We start from the raw sequence: 21,816 nt of genomic DNA, 5'->3' as shown, positions 1-21,816 counted from the left end.
GAGATCGCCCCTTGAATCACCGCTTTGAATGTAGCGTTGGAGGAAAGAACAAAGAACTGGTGTAGGAGCTCCTTGGCTGACACCTCGGCTTTGCTTCTTATATCAGAAAATGACCAGTTAAAAGCAATCAAGGTTGCCGTTATCCGTTGAAATTGGGGAGATTGAAAGAGGAACAGATCGCAGCCTGCCTCGGCACGGATGTGCCGATCCCCTGAGGACATGCAACATTGTGCAATATTGTGCAACGCATACTCGCCACATACCTTCAATATAACGTTGTACGATAGTTATTTCGCTCTGATAATTAATTATTTCATAATATGACTTCCTTCCATAGCTTCTAATTCCAACTTCTGATCCTTCTGTATACATGGGTCTAGCATATTTACAGGGATATTCACCCCGCACTTTTTGGAGAGTAAGGCTATGCTATTTATGTACTAGTTTGCATGTCCGAAGCATCCGGGTTACTGTTTTGACCGCCAAATTTCAATAGCATGTCACTTTGGCAAGGGCTTCTTGACTGGGACATTTTCATACTCATTTTCCATGAACTTACCCAATGCATCCAAGCCCTGCTCTAGGACCTCGGTTTCATTGACATACCCAATGCGGACATAACCTTTGAAGTCTTCTCCAACTCCAAAGCAAAGACTTCCCGGCACAAGCATTACACCGGTCCGGTCCTGAAGCATCTCGCAGAAAGCGACATCGTCTACGGGTTTTCCCATCTTGTTGAAGCGCACAAATGCAGTGGTACCGGCTTGTGGTTTAATCCACTCACACGCCCAGCGATGAGCATCAATGAACTTCTCTAGAATAGAGAGATTAGTCCTGGCTAGATCGAGATTTCGCTTCAGAAGATTGTGGATGCAATCCGGTGCTAATGCAAAACTGGCAATTGCTTCGTCAATTTGCCCGACCGAGATAGTTGTATAATCCCTTGAGTTGGCAAGAGATTCGATGATGGAACTATCCCGCGACGCAACCCAGCCGACCCGTAACCCCGCCAGGCTATACGCTTTAGAAACAGATCCTGTCACCACAGTGCGTTCGTATCCCATAGAAAGAAGTGTGGGTGGGAATCTCGGGTCCGCCGGGCTGATATTGTGGAAAAGTGGACGATAGACCTCATCGGAGAGGATGATGATGGATTTCTCGCGGGCAATATCGACCAATTGTTCGAGAGTCTGGCGCGGGATGATAGCTCCAGTTGGATTTTGCGGGTTACTATGACGAGCATGATGGTTAGAAAAAGAAAGACACGCTTGATATGGTTGTGATAAGAGTCAAACATACTTTATGATGATCAACTTCGTGTTGGGACGGATAAGGCCTTTCAGCTCTTCAATGTCTAGCTGCCATCCATCGGCCTCTTTGGACTTCCATAGGCTGACTTCGGCCCCCACTGATGCAGGAACAGAGAAGAGTTGCTGATATGTCGGATAATGGCAGATGACATGGTCTCCTGGACCAACCAACGTATATAGCAGCAAGAAGTTCGCTTGGATTGCGCCGGGGGTGATCAAGATATTATCCTTCGGCAACTGTGTTGGTGCCCTCACCGAGTACAGATTGGCCAATGTATTTCGTAGTTTATCAGAGCCACGGATCGCCCCATACGTAAGTTTGGTGGATTTAAGCTGGGTGAAAGGGTCCGACTCCTTGTCATCAGAGAGCGCGCGGAGATCGTCGACGGAGATGGATGCGCAGCAGGTCTCGGCGGTATTATATTTAGCAGTGGTCTCATACTTGTCCATCCACTGCAGAGTGGTTAGCAACCGATATTTGTAATGTACAGGGAACAGACAAACACCACCGAGTCATGGGGTAATGCGGGGAGGTACCTGTTCAACCGCGAAGGCTTCAATCTTCACCATGGCTGAGGGCAGTGAGCATTACCGAGCGAAGTAGCTACAATCAGATATCTTTCTCCCGGGGCGTTCCAAGGTTCAGCTGAAAGAGTTATGACTTGGGTCTCCGGTTATGCTACCGCCACTTTCACCTATCAGCTCCTTGGCTGTGTCGGTACCATCACGTGATTGGTGTTATGATTAAGAGAAACCAAATCCCAACTATAGCTGAATAACGGCAGAACATCATTGAATCATATTGATTCCCATGAAACGCTCGGCGTCTTGGCATTTACAACTCCAGTTGGAAGAATCATACCACAAAATTCCTTCGATCAATGTCTTCAAACTTATAGTCTACCCCATGTTGTCGTCGGATTTAGGCCCAGAAGATACGCTGAATAGGGACTCACCAGCAACGAGCTCTAAGATTGTAGATTCTAAGACAAAGACTTCCCATACAGAATTCGACCAAATAACATAGTTTGTGTAGTAACCACTTCCGGATCTAGAACATATTGATAAAGATACGACCGAACAATATACATATAGTCGCAGGTTAAAAGCAGGGCTTCTACGAGAATAAAAGACTTTACATATGATCTATGATTATTTGATCTATTCTTCGTCAACGATTTAATGAAAAGATGATCTCGTAGCCTAGGTTTAACGAGTGCAGTGTCTATCCTGCAGGTAAAGTGAGCTTGACAGTAGGGCAAATTCTTACTACAACAGTTCCCCTTCACCATTCTTGGAAGCAAAGAAAGCCAGCCAATCATAGCTATTCAGGCAACCGTAGTAGGTAGCTTTGGGAGGCGGTATTGTCACTGCGCCTCATCCAAGGTCAACCTGAAAATACCGAAACGGCTTCTCCTCGGGTCCACATTGTAGCACACTCCCGCAGGCGGCTCCTCTGTTTTCTCCTCTCACTCAAATACAATACCTGCCTGATTCTGTATGGTAAGGACCGGAAATGCGTAAAATCAATAAGGCTTGCTGGTTGATCTGCATGCTTCTTCAGTACTTTGACCCAGAACAGGGTATCTTGCTTGGAAAAGAAGCAAATCTCCTCGTGCTGTAGTAAATATTCATCTTGAAGTTTTTCCTTACTGCTTCGAGAAACGGCAGTCTCTAGTAGACATATTTTAAAGCAGGGTTCTGTAATCTTGCTGCATCTGAATTCAGGCGTCTCGAAACATTCCATTGTGATATATGCAAAAGTTGCAGAATCATGAGAATCTGCCAGAAATCTGGCCCATGAACTATCATGCTCAAGAGGAATCTTGAAACATTGAGTGATATTACCCTCGAATGGCCAGGCAACACAAAAGTATGTCTCTGTGCTGTCTATTCCGGTGTGTCGAAGAGTACTTAAGATATCACAGATGACATTAACATTTCGTTCGCGTAGATCTGGGCTCAGGCCATTCAGCCAGAAGTAGAGGTCTTTTGGTCGTAGCGTCTCATCTTTCATTTTGTCTTCGAGAACATGGTTAAATGCCGACCCGGTAGAGAAGTGCTGTACTAAATCTGCCACCAACTTTCTCAAACGGACTCTTTTGGCTACTCCAGTGCAATAGCTCACTTGGACTCCCCAATAGGAATCTAGGTATTGAACGAGTACTTCGGGTGGATATGCAAGCGCTCGATCTTTTACCGGGATGCCTATTTGTTTGTTCCAAGTTTCTGCGGCTTGGCAAACGACATACTGGCCACCCTGGATGGCTAATTGTCGTTGTGACTTCTGCCAGGAAGAGCGACTTGTTCCCAATTCTTCCAAAAGACTGGCTGACACGATGCGAGACTCCGCTTCGATAGGTTTACAAGCAGCATTCACTGCGACCAATGAGCCGATCAAAAGGGGTTTCTTTATATCAATCGAATTCAACCCTTTGATATCTGGCATTTGATGGCTCCAATGAAGCTTTCCATCTTTATCAGCAAAAATAAAGCCGTCCCCAATCTTTATGGCGATAGGAAGGCCACTTCGATCTCCTTGGAGTATGAGGTTCCCAGGTCCCCATGTATCAAGTAGATCCTCGGCATGCCCTAAGATGTCGTGTTTTTGCATCAACCGTTTGATTTGAGTCTTCGAGGGCTGATTCTGTGGCGGAGATATGCTGGAACGGAAAGATAAAACTTTCCCACGGGTCATGTTACCCAGACAAGTAAGATCGACAAGTTCTGCTATCAAATATGGATAAGACTTCCTCCTCTGAATACCCATTAGTCTCGCCTGCTGAGCGAAAAAATCCAAGAAAAAAGGCTGAACAGATCCGATATGCGCTTGGCAATATGAGAGAAAGCCAAGGCAGAGAAATTGGACTGCTAAAGCACAGACGTGAAGGCACCACTCGATGCTAGAGTCATCTGGGGTTTTCGTTATTTCGGGCCAGACCAGTCCGAGGATTGCGGTGGATGTAGATAGGAGCTTTTCAGTGTCGGAAAACTCAGAAATCGGGTTCATGACCTTATACAGCTCCTGAATAAGGATCAAAATTGGCTTAAAGGAAATATTGATGATTTCTACCAGAGATGAGCCAGGTGGTTCATGGTCTTGAACCCCTGATCTGAGAACTGTGAAGGAATTGCAGCAAAGATTGTGTGCTTGCAGCAAAGCAGCAGCGTGATAAAATCCGTCTAGGGCTCGAGAGATGCGAGACCAGAGTATTTCGTTATCGCGCGGGTTCATTTCATCAGTAGGCAGCTCATATGTCACTGAAAGTACCTGGTCGCTGACATTGAAGTCAATAAATCCAACCCAATCAGCCACACTTTGAGTAGTAGGCTTTATTCCAGCCATACCACAGAGTTCCTGTATCTGAAACATTATCCCTTGGTCATCAAACTTGATTGTTTGGCCTTCGAAGACGGAATCAAAAATCTGCGCTGGCAGTGCTTCCTGGGGCGAAACAGAGTGGCAACATCCCGGAATATGTCTATCAGGCTCGATTTCAGAAGAGGGGAAACAAGTTGGGTCGAAAATAATCCATGGAGAGCCATTGCTGTCTTCGAGAAGAAGCTCCATAATCTCATAGGTGCTATATCCCACCTTCCCCAGTTCTCGTACCCAGATGACATCGTCCGAGATCTTGACACTGCTCTCTAGAAAAAGAGACACTAACTGATGACCCCGGTCACTTTTTGCAGCTGTCTTGAGGATTTTTTCTGTAATGATAATATTGCCTTCCTGTTTCTGGAGAAGTAGGCTCATCAACTGAACTGCATTTTCTGAAGTTTCTAAGACTTTCTTGAGAACCTCCTCGGCGATTGATATTATGTTTCCATGTCTGTCAAGAAGGAGTCGCGCAATAGTCATGCTTTCATCCAATACAGCAGCCTGGAAGGCAGTTCCATACTCGCCTCCTTGGGCGTTGACGTCCGCGCCTTTCTCAAGAAGCACTTGGACGACCTCTTGATGTCCCTTAGCTGCGGCGGCTTGGAGAGCAGTTCCATACTTGCCTCCTTGGGCGTTGACGTCCGCGCCTTTCTCAAGAAGCACTTGGACGACCTCTTGATGTCCCTTAGCTGCAGCGGCTTGGAGAGCAGTTCCATACTCGCCTCCTTGGGCGTTGACATCCGCGCCTTGGTCGAGAAGCATTTGTATAATCGACATATTTCCTCTATATACGAATACGGCAGCCTGGAGAGCATTTCCATACTCGCCACCTTGGATGTTAATATCCGCGTTGTGTTCGAGAAGCAATTGGACGATCTCTTTGTTCGTTCGAAATGCGGCGGCCTGGAGAGCAGTTCCAAACTCGCCTCCTTCGGCATTGACGTCTGCACCTTGATTAAGAAGGAGGCGCACTATCGCGATAGGCCTACTTAAAACAGCGGCCTGGAGAGTAGTGGAACCTTGTCCCCCTAGAGAGTTAACGTCGGCGCCGTTCTCGAGAAGTAACTGCACGATCGCTATATCTCCTTTATAGACGGCGGCCTGGAGAGCAGTTTCATGCTCGCCTCCTCGAGTGTTCAAGTCGGCGCCTTTTTCAACTAGTAATTGAACGATCTTTTGGTGACCTCTTACTGCGGCAGCCTGAAGGGCAGTTCCGAATCTGCCTCCTTGGGTGTTGACGTCAGCTCCATTTTCAAGAAGCGCTTGAACAATTGCCAAATCTCCTTCGAAGACGGCGGCCTGGAGGGCAGTCCCAAATCTGCCTCCTTGGGAGTTGACGTCCGCTCCATTTTTAAGAAGCACTTGTACGGTCGGTTTATCTCCTCTTGCTGCGGCCGCTTGGAGAGTTGTTCCATACTCGCCTCCTTGGATGTTAACGTCGGCGCCATGGTTGAGAAGTAATTGAACAAACGCTCCATTACTCCTAGATACAGCAGCCTGGAGGGCACTTCCAAACATGCCTCCTTGGGTGTTGACGTCCGCACCTTGGTCGAGAAGCAATTGAACGATTTCTCGGTGTCGCTCAATTGTGGCGGCCTGGAGAGCAGTTCCATACTTGCCTCCTTCGGCATTTATATACGCGCCTTTCCTAAGAAGCAATTGAAGAATCTTTTGATGACCCTTAGCTGCGGCGGCTTGGAGAGCAGTTCCAAACTCGCCTCCTTGAGCGTTGACGTCCGCGCCTTGGTCGAGAAGCAATTGAACGATCTCTTGATGACCCTCAGTTATGGCGGCCTGGAGAGCAGTTCCATACTTGCCTCCTTGGGCGTTAATATCCGCGCCTTGGTCGAGAAGGAAGTGAACGATCTCTTGGTGAGCGATATAGAGAGTAGTTCCCTTGATTATAGCGGCCTGGAGAGCAGTTCCATACTTGCCTCCTTGGGCGTTAATATCCGCGCCTTGGTCGAGAAGCAACTTAACGATCTCTTGATGACGCTCAGTTATGGCGGCCTGGAGAGCAGTTCCATACTTGCCTCCTTCGGCATTTATATACGCGCCTTTCCTAAGAAGCAATTGAAGAATCTTTCGATGACCCCTAGCTGCGGCGGCTTGGAGAGCAGTTCCAAACTCGCCTCCTTGAGCGTTGACGTCGGCGCCTTTCTCAATAAGCAATCGAACATAGAATTTATCCCCATCTAAGACAGCATCCTGGAGATCGAGATCCTGGAGAGCATCTCCATACTTGTCGTTGACTTCCGCGCCTTGGTCGAGGGGTTGACATTCTTCCTCTCCCTGCCTCATACTTGCATCTTTGAGGGGATCCATTTACAGATGTCCAGTTTGCCGATTGTCTATAAGTGAGATTTGAGTTATATTGTGTCAGAGTGATCATTTGGGGAATGTGTTGAGTTGAGAGTTGGGATATTCACCCTAGCGATACACCCCTCATGCTCAAGCCGTCGCTATTACGCTCGGCCCTCGCGTTAAATGCTCAGGTGATAGCGGGTAGGTAGCCCATATTATTGGATGCTGGTGTGGAGTGGTGGATCTTCGCACCAATAACGCCGTACGACTTACGGAGTACAGGACCGCCAACGCACGCTCATGTACCTACCTCGGAGGGCTCTGAGTATCCCGCTCGTTAGGAAAATTCGAGTCTATAGACCCGTTACTGGAAAGCCTCTATCTACTGATAATTGGGAGCTAAGATCGGTAAATGCGAGCTTTGGACTTATAGAGCCTAATTGATAACTATATAGTTATACTCTTCTAGCGTAGTAGGCGCTAGCTCATGGTAGCAGACAGTATTATCCCCGGCTTTCTTCTCGTTTTGATATATATATATGTCTTTTTCTTCGAACTTAATCAAGGCTCAGAGCGAGTTAGGCCTTATCACCCCGAGGTGAAAATTGTCACCCCGTTCTCGCCTCTCTCACCCTAGTCTCGAGACTTCTCGCCCATATCACCCGCACTCACCCTATAGTGCTGCTTGAGTGCTGAGGGCGCATTTACAATTGACTGTGCAGAATAGTCGGCTTAAGTACGGCTGAGCGGACGGGAAGCCCTGTTCTCCACACCCTGTGGTCGTATGTACCGGAACCGCCCTTGAAATGAAATATATACTGCATCAATGGCTGCTAGAAAACTGTGTGGTATACACTCCGTCTGCCAAGTTTTGTTGATGCTGGTTTTGGCATTCGTGATGTGAGGCCTAATTTATTGTAGTACCTCGAGTATCTATTTCGCGAAGGAAACATCTGAGCGTTACTAATAGAAGAGTCAATGGCAAGGCTATATTGAGTCTTTAAATCTTCCGCCAACAAGACTTACCTTAATTTTTTTCTGAGGTAGAGTGGCTAAATATTGAGCTATCATAGGCTTGAGGGGGTTACCATCCTCCATGGAGGCATACATCTTCCTATATTCGTCCTCCGATTTCACGACACTGTCGTCCTTGCATGCGGCAAATCTATCGTCGTCTGGGTCTTTCCAGTAGAGCGATTGATCGTTATCATCTTCCCATTCGTCAACTGTCTTTGCATTTGGGATGGGGACATCAATGCCTTCAATGATCAATGATTTGGATTTCATTTCGCGCAACAGTCTTTCCAGTTGATCATCCACGCCCAGATCGAGCTCGTGGCCCGATGAGTCGAGATCATGCGGTCCCTCCCCCCGTCCATAAACACGAAGATATTGGAGGTTGGGAGGCAGATTTTCTGCTAGGTTAAAAGATTGAAGGTCAATGCGACCATCTGGAAATCGGTCTTGGTTTGATCCCACACCCCGTGCAAAATGGCACAACGTATGGACGCCAAGATTAAGCCGCTTCAGCTTTGGGAAGTCTTTCAAGGAGATCCATGATGGCCTGGTCTCTGGCTCTTGGGCGGCCAGTTCGAGAATCTCACTGGCGTACTGTTTCTCATAGCATTCCTGCTCGTACTCATCGAGCCCTTCGTCTTCATCTGGCTGATATTCAGGATCGTAGAACTCTTGCCAAGTCGTATGATATTCCATATCCAAATCCAGCTCCTCAAGCGTATGTCGGTGAAGCCAAAGGGATTGGAGTAGAGGTGTCACGCCCAGTGTTGGGATACCCCCCTCGGGGTTCTTTCGCCCACCCACAGTGAAAACGAAGTTCTTCAGCGTCTTTGGCGACTCAATGATTCGGCAGAGGTCATAATCCGGAATGCATGAGTGGTCGATCTGGACTTTGCTGTAGTTGGCACAGCGTGGAGGAAGCGGTAGTCCGGGGTCGTCATCCCTCATCGCTAAAGTGAAAGAGACAGATTCAACAGCTGGCAGTTTTCGTACCATGTTCAATCGAGAGAAGTATGGCTCTCGCACGTAAGTTGTGCCTTGGTTTAGGACATCATCCGGGTGGAAATTGAAGCTCCTTAGGTTTTGTAAACAGGAAACAGGTGGTTTAGCGGCCCGCTGGAAAAGTGACTTCAGCGTACTGCGGGGCATATCCAGGGGGTATGAAGACAAGAATTCGAGATTGGGGGCGTTGGCAGCGAGCATCATAACAAGCACGTCTTTGAACTTGATTGCTTCGGGGCTAGAAGGAGATCTGGTTTTCATAGTGAGCTTCTGGGCCTTGAGATGCGCACCGGAAATTGTACCTAAAGCAAACAGGATCTTGCCTAAGAATATCCAAGATAGATTCTCGGTCACTGTGATCTTCGATTCCGGCTTTTGTCAAAGCCTGCTTGATTCTGCTGAGACCCCCCGGAGAAAAAGCTCGTTGAATGATATCGGTTTCATGAGGAGAGATACCGGAGCCTTGTTCACTTCCGAATAAGATTATCCGACGAAGATAGCTTGCCAGAGTCGGGGTGGCCAAAATTTCGAGCAACATGTCCTGGCCGGCCTGAAGCTGGGCTGTGAAATTTTGCTTTTCTCGACCGATCTGAAACACATGATATTTTTGGCGGTTAGAGACGTCGCTAACATCATGCATCCCACGATTTTGCTGTGAAAATGCCACAGCATCACTCATAGACGAAAGTTTCTGACTGATGTTGGATAGCACTTCCGGGGGGAGGTTTTGTAATTTCATTTTTCGTACGGTAGCTGGCCTCAACAAACGCGACCTCAAAACATGAGACATGGGTTTGGTGGGTACGGAGTAGTAAGAAAGGAGAAGGGTGAGCAAGGGGCTGGGGTGCACGGGTAAGCTACTCTATTCTAGGCAAGTTCTTTTTGTCCTTTGCTGCTAAATCGGTTGACAATGTAGATGTCTAAGTGTCCCCTCTCATGGCAACATGTGTTTCCCCGCATTGAAGGAAGAACCTTGGCAGCCATACAGTAGTGGGAAGGAAGAAATATTGTCATTCGTAGGAGAACGTAGAACTCATGAAGGATCTAGTTAGTATTTCCGTAGAATGAAAATCATCGAGTTCAACCTCCAGACGTTGTATAGCATAAGATCGCCCACCGGGTCACCTGCGGGTTCCTGACGTCCATGCAGCAGCCCAGCCTCTCGCTTCTCCGCCCGCGTCATCGTCTGGGGGCTAATCTCACCCTCTCTCCGCTTTTTGCTCCTCAACCTTCAAACTTGCCTCCTTGTTATTATCTTTTACTTCAACTATATGCTCCAGTTTGTTTATTTCATTTGATCAATTCGGCTGTCCGGTCTGCATCCCTTCCTCAGTTGTTGGTATCGCTGCGTATTAGGACAGGCTGCTGCCATCCTACAAGATGCGCTTGATTGGCGCAATACCTCTTTCGCTTCTCACATTAACTCCCCTACTGGGATCCGCTGCAGCATGGAGCGAATTTTCCGACGCAAGCCTTGCTACGCAATCCTATTCCCTCTTCGATGATCGGCCGTCCGGATGCCCCGAGTGTCCAGCTTGCTTCAACTGCCAACTCGACAACTATAACTGCACTCATTTTGCAGAGTGCAACAATTTTAACGGCAAATGCTCATGTCCCCCCGGATTTGGAGGAGACGACTGCTCGGTTCCCCTATGCGGTTCGCTGGCCGACGACTTGAACCGACCGCAGCGTGATTCCAATACCTGTCAATGCAAGGATGGCTGGAAAGGCATCAACTGCAATGTCTGCGACTCGGATAGTGCCTGCAACGCCATGATGCCAGAAGACCAAGGGGGCGTGTGTCACAAGCAAGGCGTCACGGTCAAGGAGAACTTTCAAATGTGTGATGTGACCAACCGTGCGATCTTGAAACAGCTCGACGGCCGCAAGCCCCAAGTGACTTTCTCCTGCAAAGCCGAAGATGAAACATGTAGCTTCCAATTTTGGGTGGACCAAAAGGAGTCATTCTATTGCGGCCTAGACACTTGCGAGTGGAACATGGAAACAGACTACAACTCTAATACAACTCACTACAAGTGTGAGCACCTTCAATGCGAATGTATTCCGGGTCGTTTCCTCTGTGGCGAGAACGGGTCCATTGATCTGAGCGATTTCCTTGATCAACTGATCAAGGGCCCGGCTACTTTTGATACTAAATCGACCCTGGAGGGTACCAAGAGCGTTTTCTCCGAGCCTCAGATGAATGGATTGATTGCAGGCGTTTTTGGTGATCCCAGTATCTTCTTGTCATGCAATTCAGGAGAGTGCATGTACAAGACCGACGAACCGGGATATGAGCGCCCCGTGAAGAAGATCAACACACCACTCATTGCCGGTGTGATCGCGGGAAGTTCACTATTTGTGGTTGCTGTCATTCTGCTCGTTTGGTATCTGTCCCGTCGTGCTGCGCGCCGCAGTTATCTTCGCCTGTCTCTCTCGGATGATTCGGACGACGAAACTGCCAAACTCCTCGCAGACTACCGCCCTGCGGCTTTGTACTGGGACAATGTATCTTACACACTAAATGGAAAAGAGATTCTCTCTGGCATTCAAGGTGCGTCCATACCAGGCCAGATTACAGCCATTATGGGTGCATCTGGTGCTGGGAAAACTTCATTCCTCGATATCCTGGCACGAAAGAACAAGCGTGGCTCAGTGAATGGAGATTTCTATGTCAACGGTGAGAAGATCGACGACAATGACTTCAGAACCATGGTTGGTTTTGTCGACCAGGAAGACACAATGCTTGCCACCTTGACAGTCCATGAGACCATCTTGACAAGTGCCCTACTCAGACTTCCCCGGGACATGAGCCGGGCAGCTAAGGAGCAAAGAGTCATAGAGGTCGAAAAGCAACTTGGGATCTACCACATCAAGGATCAATTGATTGGCTCGGAAGAAGGCAATGGTCGTGGCATCTCCGGTGGAGAGAAGCGCCGAGTCGGAATTGCTTGTGAGCTAGTTACCAGCCCTAGTATCCTGTTCCTGGATGAGCCTACCAGTGGATTGGATGCCTACAATGCGTTCAACGTGGTTGAGTGTCTGGTAACGCTGGCCAAAACATACAACCGCACTGTTATCTTTACCATCCACCAACCTCGCTCGAACATTGTTGCTCTCTTTGACCGACTCATTCTTCTTGCCGAGGGACGCACTGTCTATTCCGGTCCTTTCTCCTCCTGTCAGCAGTATTTTGACCGTGTGGGCTATTCCTGTCCGCCGGGATTCAACATTGCAGATTACCTTGTCGATCTTACAATGCACGCCGGCGGCGCACATTCATCATATACAGATGAAGTAGAGTCGTCTGTCGATGGGCGCACTGATCCACCTAAGACTGCATCAAGTAGTCTCAGAGCTGTCAAGTCCGTCACCAGCGCGTCGATCCAGAGCATTGAAGATAACTCAAGCGGCGCAGAGGCGACCCGGAGACCTAACAGCAAACGCCGGGTATCTCTGAAACAGCAACAAGATCGCCAACTTTACTCCCGAAAGCAACATAATGAGCGCCCAATCACGCCCAAAACAGATGACGAGAGTGCTACATTGGACGTAGCTGAGAATCATCAACAATGGCTGCGTCTTTCTCGTCAACAAGGCAACGTTCCTCCGCAAATCCTTGATGATCCCGATCAGCTACCTCCTCCGGCACCTGGACAAAGTGATCTCGACATTCTGGTCGCCAGCTACGCGGATTCTGATGTTTGCCATTTTGTGCACGATGAGATTTTGGCCGCCGTTCAGAATGCCCAGGATGCGAACGGTTCACCAAATTCGCCCATGTTGTCAGATACTGTGATACAGTCTAAGGGCTATGCTCGGGTTGGTCTGGCGCGGCAGTTTATCATCCTGTCTCAGCGAACATGGCGTAATCTTTATCGAAACCCGATGCTGATGCTCACCCATTACGCAATTGCCATCCTTCTTGCGGTCTTATCTGGATTCCTCTTCTATGGCCTCACTGATGATATCAGAGGCTTCCAGAACCGTCTGGGTCTCTTCTTCTTCATCTTGGCTCTGTTTGGTTTCAGTACTTTGACTAGTCTCAACGTGTTCTCCACGGAGCGGCTTTTGTTTGTACGTGAGCGTGCCAATGGTTACTATCATCCGGTCACATACTTTGCATCCAAGGTCGTGTTTGATATCGTTCCTTTGAGGCTAATCCCTCCCATCATCATGGGCATCATTGTATACCCCATGACGGGTCTGATTCCGGCATGGCCTGAATTTTTCCGCTTCTTGCTGGTCCTAGTCCTTTTCAATCTTGCGGCAGCCAATATTTGCCTCTTCATCGGCATCATTTTCCGGGATGGCGGAGTGGCCAATCTTATCGGCAGTCTAGTGATGCTTTTCAGCTTGCTCTTCGCCGGTCTCCTGCTGAATCACGATGCCATCCCCAAGTCAGCATTGTGGTTGCAGACTGTGAGTTTTCCTTATAACTTAAGTGAAGTTTTTCCTACTAACAATAGTACTAGCTGTCCATCTTCCACTATGGCTTTGAGGCCTTGATTGTCAATGAAGTGACTTTCCTCACCTTGATTGATCACAAGTACGGTTTGGACATTGAAGTCCCCGGTGCTTCTATTTTAAGCGCATTTGGATTTGACACCCAGGCCTACTGGAGCGATGTCATCGGACTGGCTGTCATTTCTGGGGCTTTCCTCATCATTGCATACAGTGCAATGCATTTCCTACTTGTCGAGAAGCGATGAACTAGTCTTTTTCTGTTACTATACACTGGTGTGGTACTATCAAGAGCGTTTTCATCGATCTAGTGTTTTGACTTGAGTCCGAGTTAGTCCTTGTCCTTGTCCGACATTGTTTGGTGTATTGGGGTCACTGCGACGACGACTTAAGATCGGCTCTCTAGATGCACATGGAAGCCCGTATGCTGCTGCGGTCTATAGTTTGTCATTATGTATATAGACAAGATGGTTATTCTTAACGATCGCCCGCATTTCATGTTATTAAATCAACAACATTGTAGTCAGGTGCATCTAGTCTAGACCTCGTGTACATCTCCCATGTACACGATGCACGTGTTCCAACGTCATCCTTCTACAAACCTTCCAAGGTTGGTCTGTGTCAACCACCTAAGCATATGAATTCAGTTACCCAATATTCAACAATTTATTTCGAGTCTAACAACTTGAAGCTTGTTTCTTATCGGAGCACAGCATGTACGTTACCAGCCCCGTTTGCGGGTTGCGCTAATGATGACCAGCCCTCCCGACACCGCCGACCCGTTCAGGTTCGGCCGCAGTTCGCTAATCTCTCGAAACTCCCTCTTTCGATCCCACCTCATCTTTGCTTCGTTATTTTCATCTCCAGCTTGAGTGCATTTAGCTTTTTTTTTGTGAGTGAGCTTTGACCCCCTCTTCGGAGATGACTCTGTGTGATTCCTCTGTCTTCCTTGGGCCGCAGAACCCCACAAACATCTCCAATTCCGGCTTCTTCAATCCACCTTGACCTCAACCACTTTTGTCGCAGACAGTTTACTCATATCCTCTTTTTAGCAATTGAAATATTGCCAATTATACTTGACGATACGTCAAATTCGCAATGATGTCCGGCGAAGCATGGCTTTACCTGTTGTCGGTGTTGATCAACGCCGTCAACCTCTTCCTCCAGGTGTTCTTCACGATTATGTACAGTGATCTCGAGTGGTGAGTCTTTCCAGTCATATGTCCCGAACAACTACTTTGGATTCACACATACTGCCGAATACAAGCTGACATTTCTCTTTTTTTTTCTCTAGCGATTACATCAACCCTATCGACCTCTGCAACCGCCTTAACGCCTACATCGTCCCCGAAGCCGCTGTCCACGCGTTCCTGACCTTCCTCTTCGTGATCAACGGGTACTGGCTCGCCATCGTGCTGAACCTGCCCCTTGTGTTGTTCAACGCCAAGAAGTACGTTGGAAGCTCCCGAGTAGTCGCAAGCCCTCTTCAGCACAAGGCTAACCAAGTCGTTTTTGCAAATATAGGATCTACGAGAACCAGCACCTTTTGGATGCGACCGAGATTTTCCGCAAGTTGAACGTGCACAAGAAGGTTAGTTTGGTTTCTAGGTCGCACCCTGCAGCGCAGTGACTGACTCAAAACTGCATTTAGGAATCCTTCATCAAGCTTGGCTTCCACCTCCTCATGTTCTTCTTCTACCTCTACAGCATGATTGTTGCCCTGATCCGCGATGAGGGCCACTGACTGCGGAAAAAGACCGAATATGCGATGCATCATGGTCGTTCCGGCTAGATAAAGGAGCCGTCTGTTGATGAGCTGTTGTCATGAGTACTTGGGTTATCGTTCTCAGTCTGTTACGCAACCCTCAAATCTGACCGCAGCCCCAACACGGCCGCTATACCATATAACTCGATATATCGATGTGGTTCCTTATCTTTTCGGCGGCCATGACTATGGATGAGCAACGAATTCTTTCAGTCTTGAGTTATCTGCTGGTAGGACTACGGCAATGAGAAGTAATAGATATTTCCTTTAGAGTGTCTCGAGCCGGGGATGTGAGGTGGATTGATTCGAGACACTGTATGATTGACTAGTGGTGCATGTGCTCTTTTGCTATCATTTGTTTGTTTTTAATTCTTCTTCTGTGTTAATCTTGCTGTGTCTTTCGGCCTGTTGAGTTGTATATACCTCCCATGCGGTTGGCAATGAAGAGCGTACGATACCCAAGGTTTCTAACATTTAAATGATTTCTTGCTGAAAAATACCATGGCCATGAAATAAATGTAACAAGAGTAGAAAACAATAGGCCTAATCGACATATGCACCTAACTAATATCGAAGCTGCATTGGGGCGAGCTTGGCTGCGGTGGCTGTTCCGCGGCCTTCGTATCGGGAGTCTCCCGACGCCCGTAAAATTCCCATCCTCCACCACACCTAGCATTTACCAACCACATTTAACCCCAGCGTTGTTGCAAAGGGGCATTGAGGTCTGCGCATTCTTACGCTCTTCGACATATTAGTCATGTCCGCCTTATTAGGTCTTGGTTATGACTCCAGCGACGATGACGCCACAGCTGTGCCCTCGTCTGTGACGACCGCGACCAAGGTCGTTGCTGCACCAGAGGTCAATACAGAGGTTTGGTCCCCCCATAATCACCTCCTCCCAGAGTGTCTTTTGTTTCTTGCACCTCAGTCATGGCGAACAGATAAGACTAACGATCCTACAGGACCAAGCGCACATGCAGATGGCCCTCGCCAACGCCTCATCCCAAGCCCTCACCTACAATGCCACATATGATGATCTTACGAAGCCTTCCCAGGGCCCTATGAACCCATTCAAGCCAGCAGGTCCGGGAAACGGTATCAAAAGAAAGAATGTTCCGACAGGATTTGCTGAAGAGGCGGCCATCAGCGAGTCCACATTTGCTGCGCAACATCGCACGTTCCAGAGTCTGGGATACACGCGCAACCCGACACTACCGGACCAATTCATCGGAAACCTCGAAAATGCGGCACAATATGGAGGCCGAGATGTTGTGCAAATCAAGCCGACTAAGAGCGCATCCGCAAATTGGCGGACAAAGCGGCAAAAGAAGGGCGACTCCAGTGTTGTGGAAGGAGAGGGCGCATATCTGGGACCCTGGGCGAAATACCAAAATGACCAGCAATACGACTATGTGGAGGTTGCTGAAGGAGATGAGCGCGCGCTTGGTAGCGACGAGGAATATGTCGAAGAGGAAGACGAGACTCTGACTACCACGGCGCCCATGCCGGCCATGAGCAAGGAAGCCACCGCCTACGAAGGGGACCTTGCCACACAAGAAACTACCGAGTTCCACGGATCAGAGCAGTACGACTACCAGGGCCGGACGTACATGCACGTGCCCCAGGACCTGGATATCGATTTGCGCAAAGAGCCCGGCACCACCAAGAACTACGTACCGAAAAAGCTTGTGCAAACTTGGAAGTCGCACACCAAACCGATCACCTCTCTCCGATTCATCCCCAAGTCTGGCCACTTGCTGCTTTCGTCGGCAGCCGATGGAAAGGCCAAGCTCTGGGATGTGTATCACTCTCGGGAACTCTTGCGGACTTTCTCCGGCCACACCAAGGCGATCTCAGACACAGACTTCCACCCATCGGGAAAAACTTTCCTTACCGGTTCGTACGACCGACAGATCAAGCTCTGGGATACCGAATATGGCAAATGCCTTGGCCGGTTTTCCACAGGCAAGACACCGCACGTCGTCCGCTTCAACCCCGGCGAAGATCACTCACACGAGTTCCTGGCTGGTATGTCCGACAAGAAAATCGTGCAATTCGACACCCGGTCCGGCGAGCTGGTCCAAGAGTACGACCACCATCTGGCAGCCGTCAACACCCTCACTTTCGTTGATGACAACCGCCGCTTCATTTCCACCTCAGACGACAAATCGCTGCGCGCTTGGGAATACGGCATCCCTGTCCCCATCAAGTTCATCGCAGAGCCATACATGTTCGCGCTCACCCGTGCGACGCCCCATCCGAATGGCAAGTATGTCGCCTTCCAGTCAGGCGATAATCAGATTGTCGTCTACAGTGCGACGGACAAATTCCGCCAAAACCGGAAGAAGCGCTTCGTTGGGCATAATACTTCCGGGTACGCTGTCGACCTCAAGATCTCGCCCGATGGCCAGTTCCTTGTTTCTGGTGACAGCGGTGGCTATGTCTGCTTCTGGGACTGGAAGACTGGCAAGATGTACCACAAGATCCAGGCTGGTGGGAAGGAAGGTGGTGCTGTCACTTGTCTGGACTGGCATCCCCATGAGTCCAGTAAGGTTGTCACTGGTGGATTGGATGGTGCTATCAGGTATTGGGATTAGAGGATTCTTGTGGTTATCGGGTGTTTATAGTAGTTTGATCAAAAATTCAGACTTCGATCTTGGATCTTTCCATTTTGTGCCCTCGATGCTTTTCTATCATATTCTGCTGTCCATGCATGCTAAGCTACTTCCTCGAGTATAAATAAAATGCACTAAAAGTCCGCCAAAAGTCATGCGTATTGTCACATAATCACTCAAAGATCCACCTATCCAACAAAGCAGCTTTACATATGAATGAATTTCCGAATGGACCTCAACCCGACACAAGCCAAACGCCGCGAGCATCGAATCAACCCCACCGGCGAGAGATACTGAGGGTACTTCCACATCAAGATGGATACAGCACCAACACCAGCAACTAAAGCCCCGCTCAGGCCAAGACCAAGCACTTGGCTCTGATGCTGAACAGCTTCAATCACCTCCGAGTACCGCTGGTTACTGAAGCTGATACGGGCATACTGCGTTTTCCAGCCAAAGATCGGGAAATGGTGATCGATAGTTTCTTCGATGGCCTTGCGCAGCCTGTAGAGGGGCGATTTGACACCCGAGCGCATTTCAAGATAATTCTCCTTCGAGAGATCGTTGATGGCATGTGTATCGGCGCAGCGCTGATCTGTGTATGCTTGGAAGGCTCCCTGGCGCTTCAGACCGCGTGTGTAGATACTGGAGTTGGGGTCGTAGACTCCGTGTCTATCCAGTTCCTCGAAGAGGACCCGGACATCTTCAAGACCGGCATTCAGTCCCTGTCCGTAGAAAGGCAGAACTGCATGTGCTGCATCACCGATAATGACGACGCTGGCGTTGAAGTGGTGGGGGTTGCACTTGATGCTAATCAGTGGGAGGTGTGGGTTTTCCACAAACTGCTCACTCAACGCCGCGGGCTCGATTAGCTCTGGGCATACGCCGGGGAAATGGGCGTCGAAGAATTCGTGCAGATCCTGTGGCGAGGTTTCGAGGGAGTTGTAATGCGAGGATGGTGCGAATAAGGTGCATGTGAATGACTTATCGGCTGATGGTAGTGCTATAAACATAAATTCGCGCCCTGGCCAGATATGGAGGTGGTTTGGCGAGATACGGAAGTCTCCATCTTCAGAGGGTGGGATCCGGAACTCGCACCAGAGAGTGTCAATGTACTCTTGTTGGTAATCGACACGGGCGAACTTCATCAAGTGGTAGCGCGCGGCGGAGTGTGCACCATCAGCACCGATGAGGTAGTCGAAGGACACCTCGATCTCCGGTACTCGACCAGCTACACCAGCATCATCGGCTGTGGGTGTATCGCCGGGGATTCTGCGCTCAAACCAGGCTTTGTTGGTGCGGAAGTCAGCACCTGTGAGCTTGTGGTTGAAAAATAGCTTGACATTGGGACTCTTCTCCAGCTCATCAAGGAGAGCATTATTAAGAGTTCCTCGGTCGATAGCATTAATAGCCTTATGGGAGTAGTTAGCTATGATCTGCAGGGTAAATAGCAATAACAACTGCCACGCAGGTGATAGGTGCATACCCGGCCGTGAACGTCATAGGCCTGTGCAGCTTCCCACAGATCTCCGCGGTCTCGCCCGTGGATCATCCGCCCATGCATGGGGATCGCTTCACGCAGGACATTGTCGATCAAACCATCCCGACCAGAATGTCTCATAGATGTAATGCCACGTTCGGAGAGAGCCAAGTTGATAGACTTGGTAAAGTTCAATGGTACGGTCGTAGGGTCCCGGAGATCTACGGATGCGCAGGGATTATCCGCGTCAGTTCGGAAGAATTCGCAATGAATCACAACTGAGCCAGGACAAGTGCAAGGGGTTATCGAAGATAGTAGCAGATGGTGATATGGATTAATCGGGGTGGTTTTCTCTTAATTGAAGAGTTGACACAGGGACCTTGCGAGACATGCTGGCTTGATAAAAGCCAGCCATTTCCGGCTAGAGTCATGTACCTCTCTTGGCAATCAGGTTGTTCTCAATAGTGGCCACAGCAAGGTAAAAAAAGAAAAGAAGGTCACACAAGGCATTGAAACATACCTCCACGGAGCTCATATACTTCCACCTCATCGCCTCTTGATGCAGCATACAGGGCTGCCAAGGATCCCACTGGGCCAGCACCCACAACAACCACTTTCTGCCTCGGAATGGCCATCATGTAACTGGTCAATGTCCAAAATAAAGACAGGTACGTGTTTCAAAACGGAAGAGTAAGTCATCATCACGTGCTGCGAGATCGCAGCCTTTATTCCAAAATGACATGATCGACATTAGTCATTTTATGGGTTGCCTTGCTGCCTCAGGCAAACATCAGCCCATTTTGGTACTAGTCCAAATGAAGTTTAGTTCCATATCGCCTTGCGGCCGGCGGGGATTTTCTTGAAGTTTTGGCCTTCATTGAATCCACTCTTTACTACAGATTCTCTCAATTTTTTTATTTTTTTTTCGCTTCTGCTATTCCAATATGGCTGAAGCTGCCAATCGTAAATGCCGGGGTGTGGACTGCCCTAACGACGCAGGCACCCTACAATGCCCAACATGTCTAAAGAGCGGCACGGACAGTTTCTTCTGTTCGCAGGACTGTTTCAAACGAAGCTGGGTATGTAGGCACTTTGATGTGACTGGAAGATGCGCAATATAGGCACCCTTCTATACGGGAGACCAAGGGCTGACCATTTACTCCAGAGCGAACATAAGAACATTCACAAAAAGAGTAATATCCTCACCAACCTTTTTCCTCCGAAGGTAGTTTCTGAACCAGATCCAGCCACCGGGACCTTCAATCCGTACCCATCCTTCCCTTATAGCGGTTCTTTGAGGCCCGTCTATCCTCTATCCGCCAAACGAACGGTACCCAAGACGATCCCGTACCCGGACTATGCCCGCGATGGTATTCCCCGCTCCGAGCAAAAGCTTATCGGCCGTCATAACATTACCATCCTGAATAAGGAGGAACAAGAGGGCATGCGCAAGGTTTGCCGATTAGCTCGTGAGGTTTTGGATGCTGCTGCACGTGAATTGAAGCCTGGTGTAACAACGGACTACATCGACGAGGTTGTTCACAAGGCTTGTATCGAGCGTGATGTACGAGGAGTTACTTTCTGGTGCACAATACCATACTGACATATATCCAGTCTTACCCTTCGCCGCTGAACTACATGAACTTCCCCAAGTCCGTATGTACCTCGGTCAACGAGACCATCTGCCACGGTATTCCCGATCAACGGCCCTTGCAGGATGGAGACATTGTCAACATTGATGTTACTCTATATCACAAGGGATTCCACGGCGATATCAACGAGACCTACTACGTTGGAGACAAGGCACTTGCAAACCCCGACGCCGTCCGAGTGGTGGAAACCTCGCGTGAATGTTTGGACCAGTCAATTGACCTGGTCAAGCCTGGCATGCTGTTCCGCGATCCCGGAAATGTCATTGAGAAGCACGCCAAGGGCCGTAACTGCAGTGTCGTCAAGAGCTACTGCGGACACGGTATTAACCAATTGTTCCACTGTGCGCCCAACATTCCTCATTACGCTAAGAACAAGGCTGTGGGCACTGCCAAGCCTGGTATGTGCTTCACGATTGAGCCCATGATCAACATTGGTACTCACCGTGATCGCACTTGGCCCGACGACTGGACCAGCACCACCCAAGACGGATCTCTGTCGGCCCAGTTCGAGCATACCCTTCTCGTAACCGAGGATGGTGTCGAGGTGCTGACTGCCCGTCTGGCTGACTCACCTGGTGGGCCAGTTCCTATGCCTTCGACGGCATGAGCTTAGGGAATTAGAAGTTAATTGGAAATATTTACATATATTTAGATACCTATTTAACAACCGAATTTACGAACGTTCTACGCCTATCAGCATAGTCACATAAAAGAAGTAATGTATCAAATAAGCAAAGCATAGGGCCATAGCCCAGGCAAAAGTTTGCCGATGTCGTTGCAGATCGAAGGTCTGGCGGCATAAGCCCGAGGAATGGGGGATATTTG

At 48.9% G+C, this 21,816-nt stretch overlaps 9 protein-coding genes across 9 annotated transcripts; 4 read left to right on the top strand and 5 right to left on the bottom strand.

Annotated features, from left to right (window-relative positions):
- Nucleotides 1-500: 500 nt before the first annotated feature.
- Nucleotides 501-1,880, bottom strand: PEX2_036750 (Pyridoxal phosphate-dependent transferase, major region, subdomain 2; the record flags this gene model as incomplete). The annotated part of the gene is made up of 3 exons (XM_016740950.1): nt 501-1,230; nt 1,300-1,763; nt 1,848-1,880. 3 exons carry the CDS (start codon nt 1,878-1,880, stop codon nt 501-503), a joined length of 1,227 nt encoding a protein of 408 aa, XP_016593711.1.
- Nucleotides 1,881-2,697: 817 nt separating this feature from the next.
- PEX2_036740 (uncharacterized protein) lies at nt 2,698-3,057 on the bottom strand (the record flags this gene model as incomplete). Its single annotated transcript, XM_016740949.1, has 1 exon — nt 2,698-3,057. The coding sequence occupies one exon, from the start codon at nt 3,055-3,057 to the stop codon at nt 2,698-2,700; it is 360 nt and encodes a 119-aa protein (XP_016593710.1).
- Nucleotides 3,058-3,818: 761 nt separating this feature from the next.
- PEX2_036730 (ankyrin repeat domain-containing protein) lies at nt 3,819-7,017 on the bottom strand (the record flags this gene model as incomplete). The annotated part of the gene is made up of 2 exons (XM_016740948.1): nt 3,819-3,902; nt 4,195-7,017. The coding sequence occupies 2 exons, from the start codon at nt 7,015-7,017 to the stop codon at nt 3,819-3,821; spliced, it is 2,907 nt and encodes a 968-aa protein (XP_016593709.1).
- Nucleotides 7,018-7,983: 966 nt separating this feature from the next.
- PEX2_036720 (uncharacterized protein) lies at nt 7,984-9,276 on the bottom strand (the record flags this gene model as incomplete). Its single annotated transcript, XM_016740947.1, has 1 exon — nt 7,984-9,276. One exon carries the CDS (start codon nt 9,274-9,276, stop codon nt 7,984-7,986), a length of 1,293 nt encoding a protein of 430 aa, XP_016593708.1.
- A 1,119-nt stretch (nt 9,277-10,395) lies between these two features.
- Nucleotides 10,396-13,727, top strand: PEX2_036710 (putative ATP-dependent permease ADP1; the record flags this gene model as incomplete). Its single annotated transcript, XM_016740946.1, has 2 exons — nt 10,396-13,437; nt 13,491-13,727. The coding sequence occupies 2 exons, from the start codon at nt 10,396-10,398 to the stop codon at nt 13,725-13,727; spliced, it is 3,279 nt and encodes a 1,092-aa protein (XP_016593707.1).
- An 850-nt stretch (nt 13,728-14,577) lies between these two features.
- On the top strand, nt 14,578-15,223 carry PEX2_036700 (cornichon family protein; the record flags this gene model as incomplete). The annotated part of the gene is made up of 4 exons (XM_016740945.1): nt 14,578-14,681; nt 14,774-14,929; nt 15,004-15,070; nt 15,131-15,223. The coding sequence occupies 4 exons, from the start codon at nt 14,578-14,580 to the stop codon at nt 15,221-15,223; spliced, it is 420 nt and encodes a 139-aa protein (XP_016593706.1).
- A 778-nt stretch (nt 15,224-16,001) lies between these two features.
- PEX2_036690 (WD40 repeat domain-containing protein) lies at nt 16,002-17,841 on the top strand (the record flags this gene model as incomplete). Its single annotated transcript, XM_016740944.1, has 2 exons — nt 16,002-16,115; nt 16,207-17,841. The coding sequence occupies 2 exons, from the start codon at nt 16,002-16,004 to the stop codon at nt 17,839-17,841; spliced, it is 1,749 nt and encodes a 582-aa protein (XP_016593705.1).
- Nucleotides 17,842-18,065: 224 nt separating this feature from the next.
- Nucleotides 18,066-19,977, bottom strand: bna4 (kynurenine 3-monooxygenase; the record flags this gene model as incomplete). Its single annotated transcript, XM_016740943.1, has 3 exons — nt 18,066-19,295; nt 19,346-19,560; nt 19,860-19,977. 3 exons carry the CDS (start codon nt 19,975-19,977, stop codon nt 18,066-18,068), a joined length of 1,563 nt encoding a protein of 520 aa, XP_016593704.1.
- A 371-nt stretch (nt 19,978-20,348) lies between these two features.
- Nucleotides 20,349-21,598, top strand: PEX2_036670 (methionine aminopeptidase MAP1; the record flags this gene model as incomplete). Its single annotated transcript, XM_016740942.1, has 3 exons — nt 20,349-20,418; nt 20,587-20,903; nt 20,954-21,598. 3 exons carry the CDS (start codon nt 20,349-20,351, stop codon nt 21,596-21,598), a joined length of 1,032 nt encoding a protein of 343 aa, XP_016593703.1.
- Between the last annotated feature and the right edge of the window lie 218 nt (nt 21,599-21,816).

This window comes from Penicillium expansum (genome assembly GCF_000769745.1).
Source record: "Penicillium expansum strain MD-8 chromosome Unknown contig111, whole genome shotgun sequence".
NCBI lineage: Eukaryota > Fungi > Ascomycota > Eurotiomycetes > Eurotiales > Aspergillaceae > Penicillium > Penicillium expansum.
The sequence above is the reverse complement of the archived record's forward strand: the minus strand, read 5'-3'. Positions and strand labels throughout refer to the sequence as shown.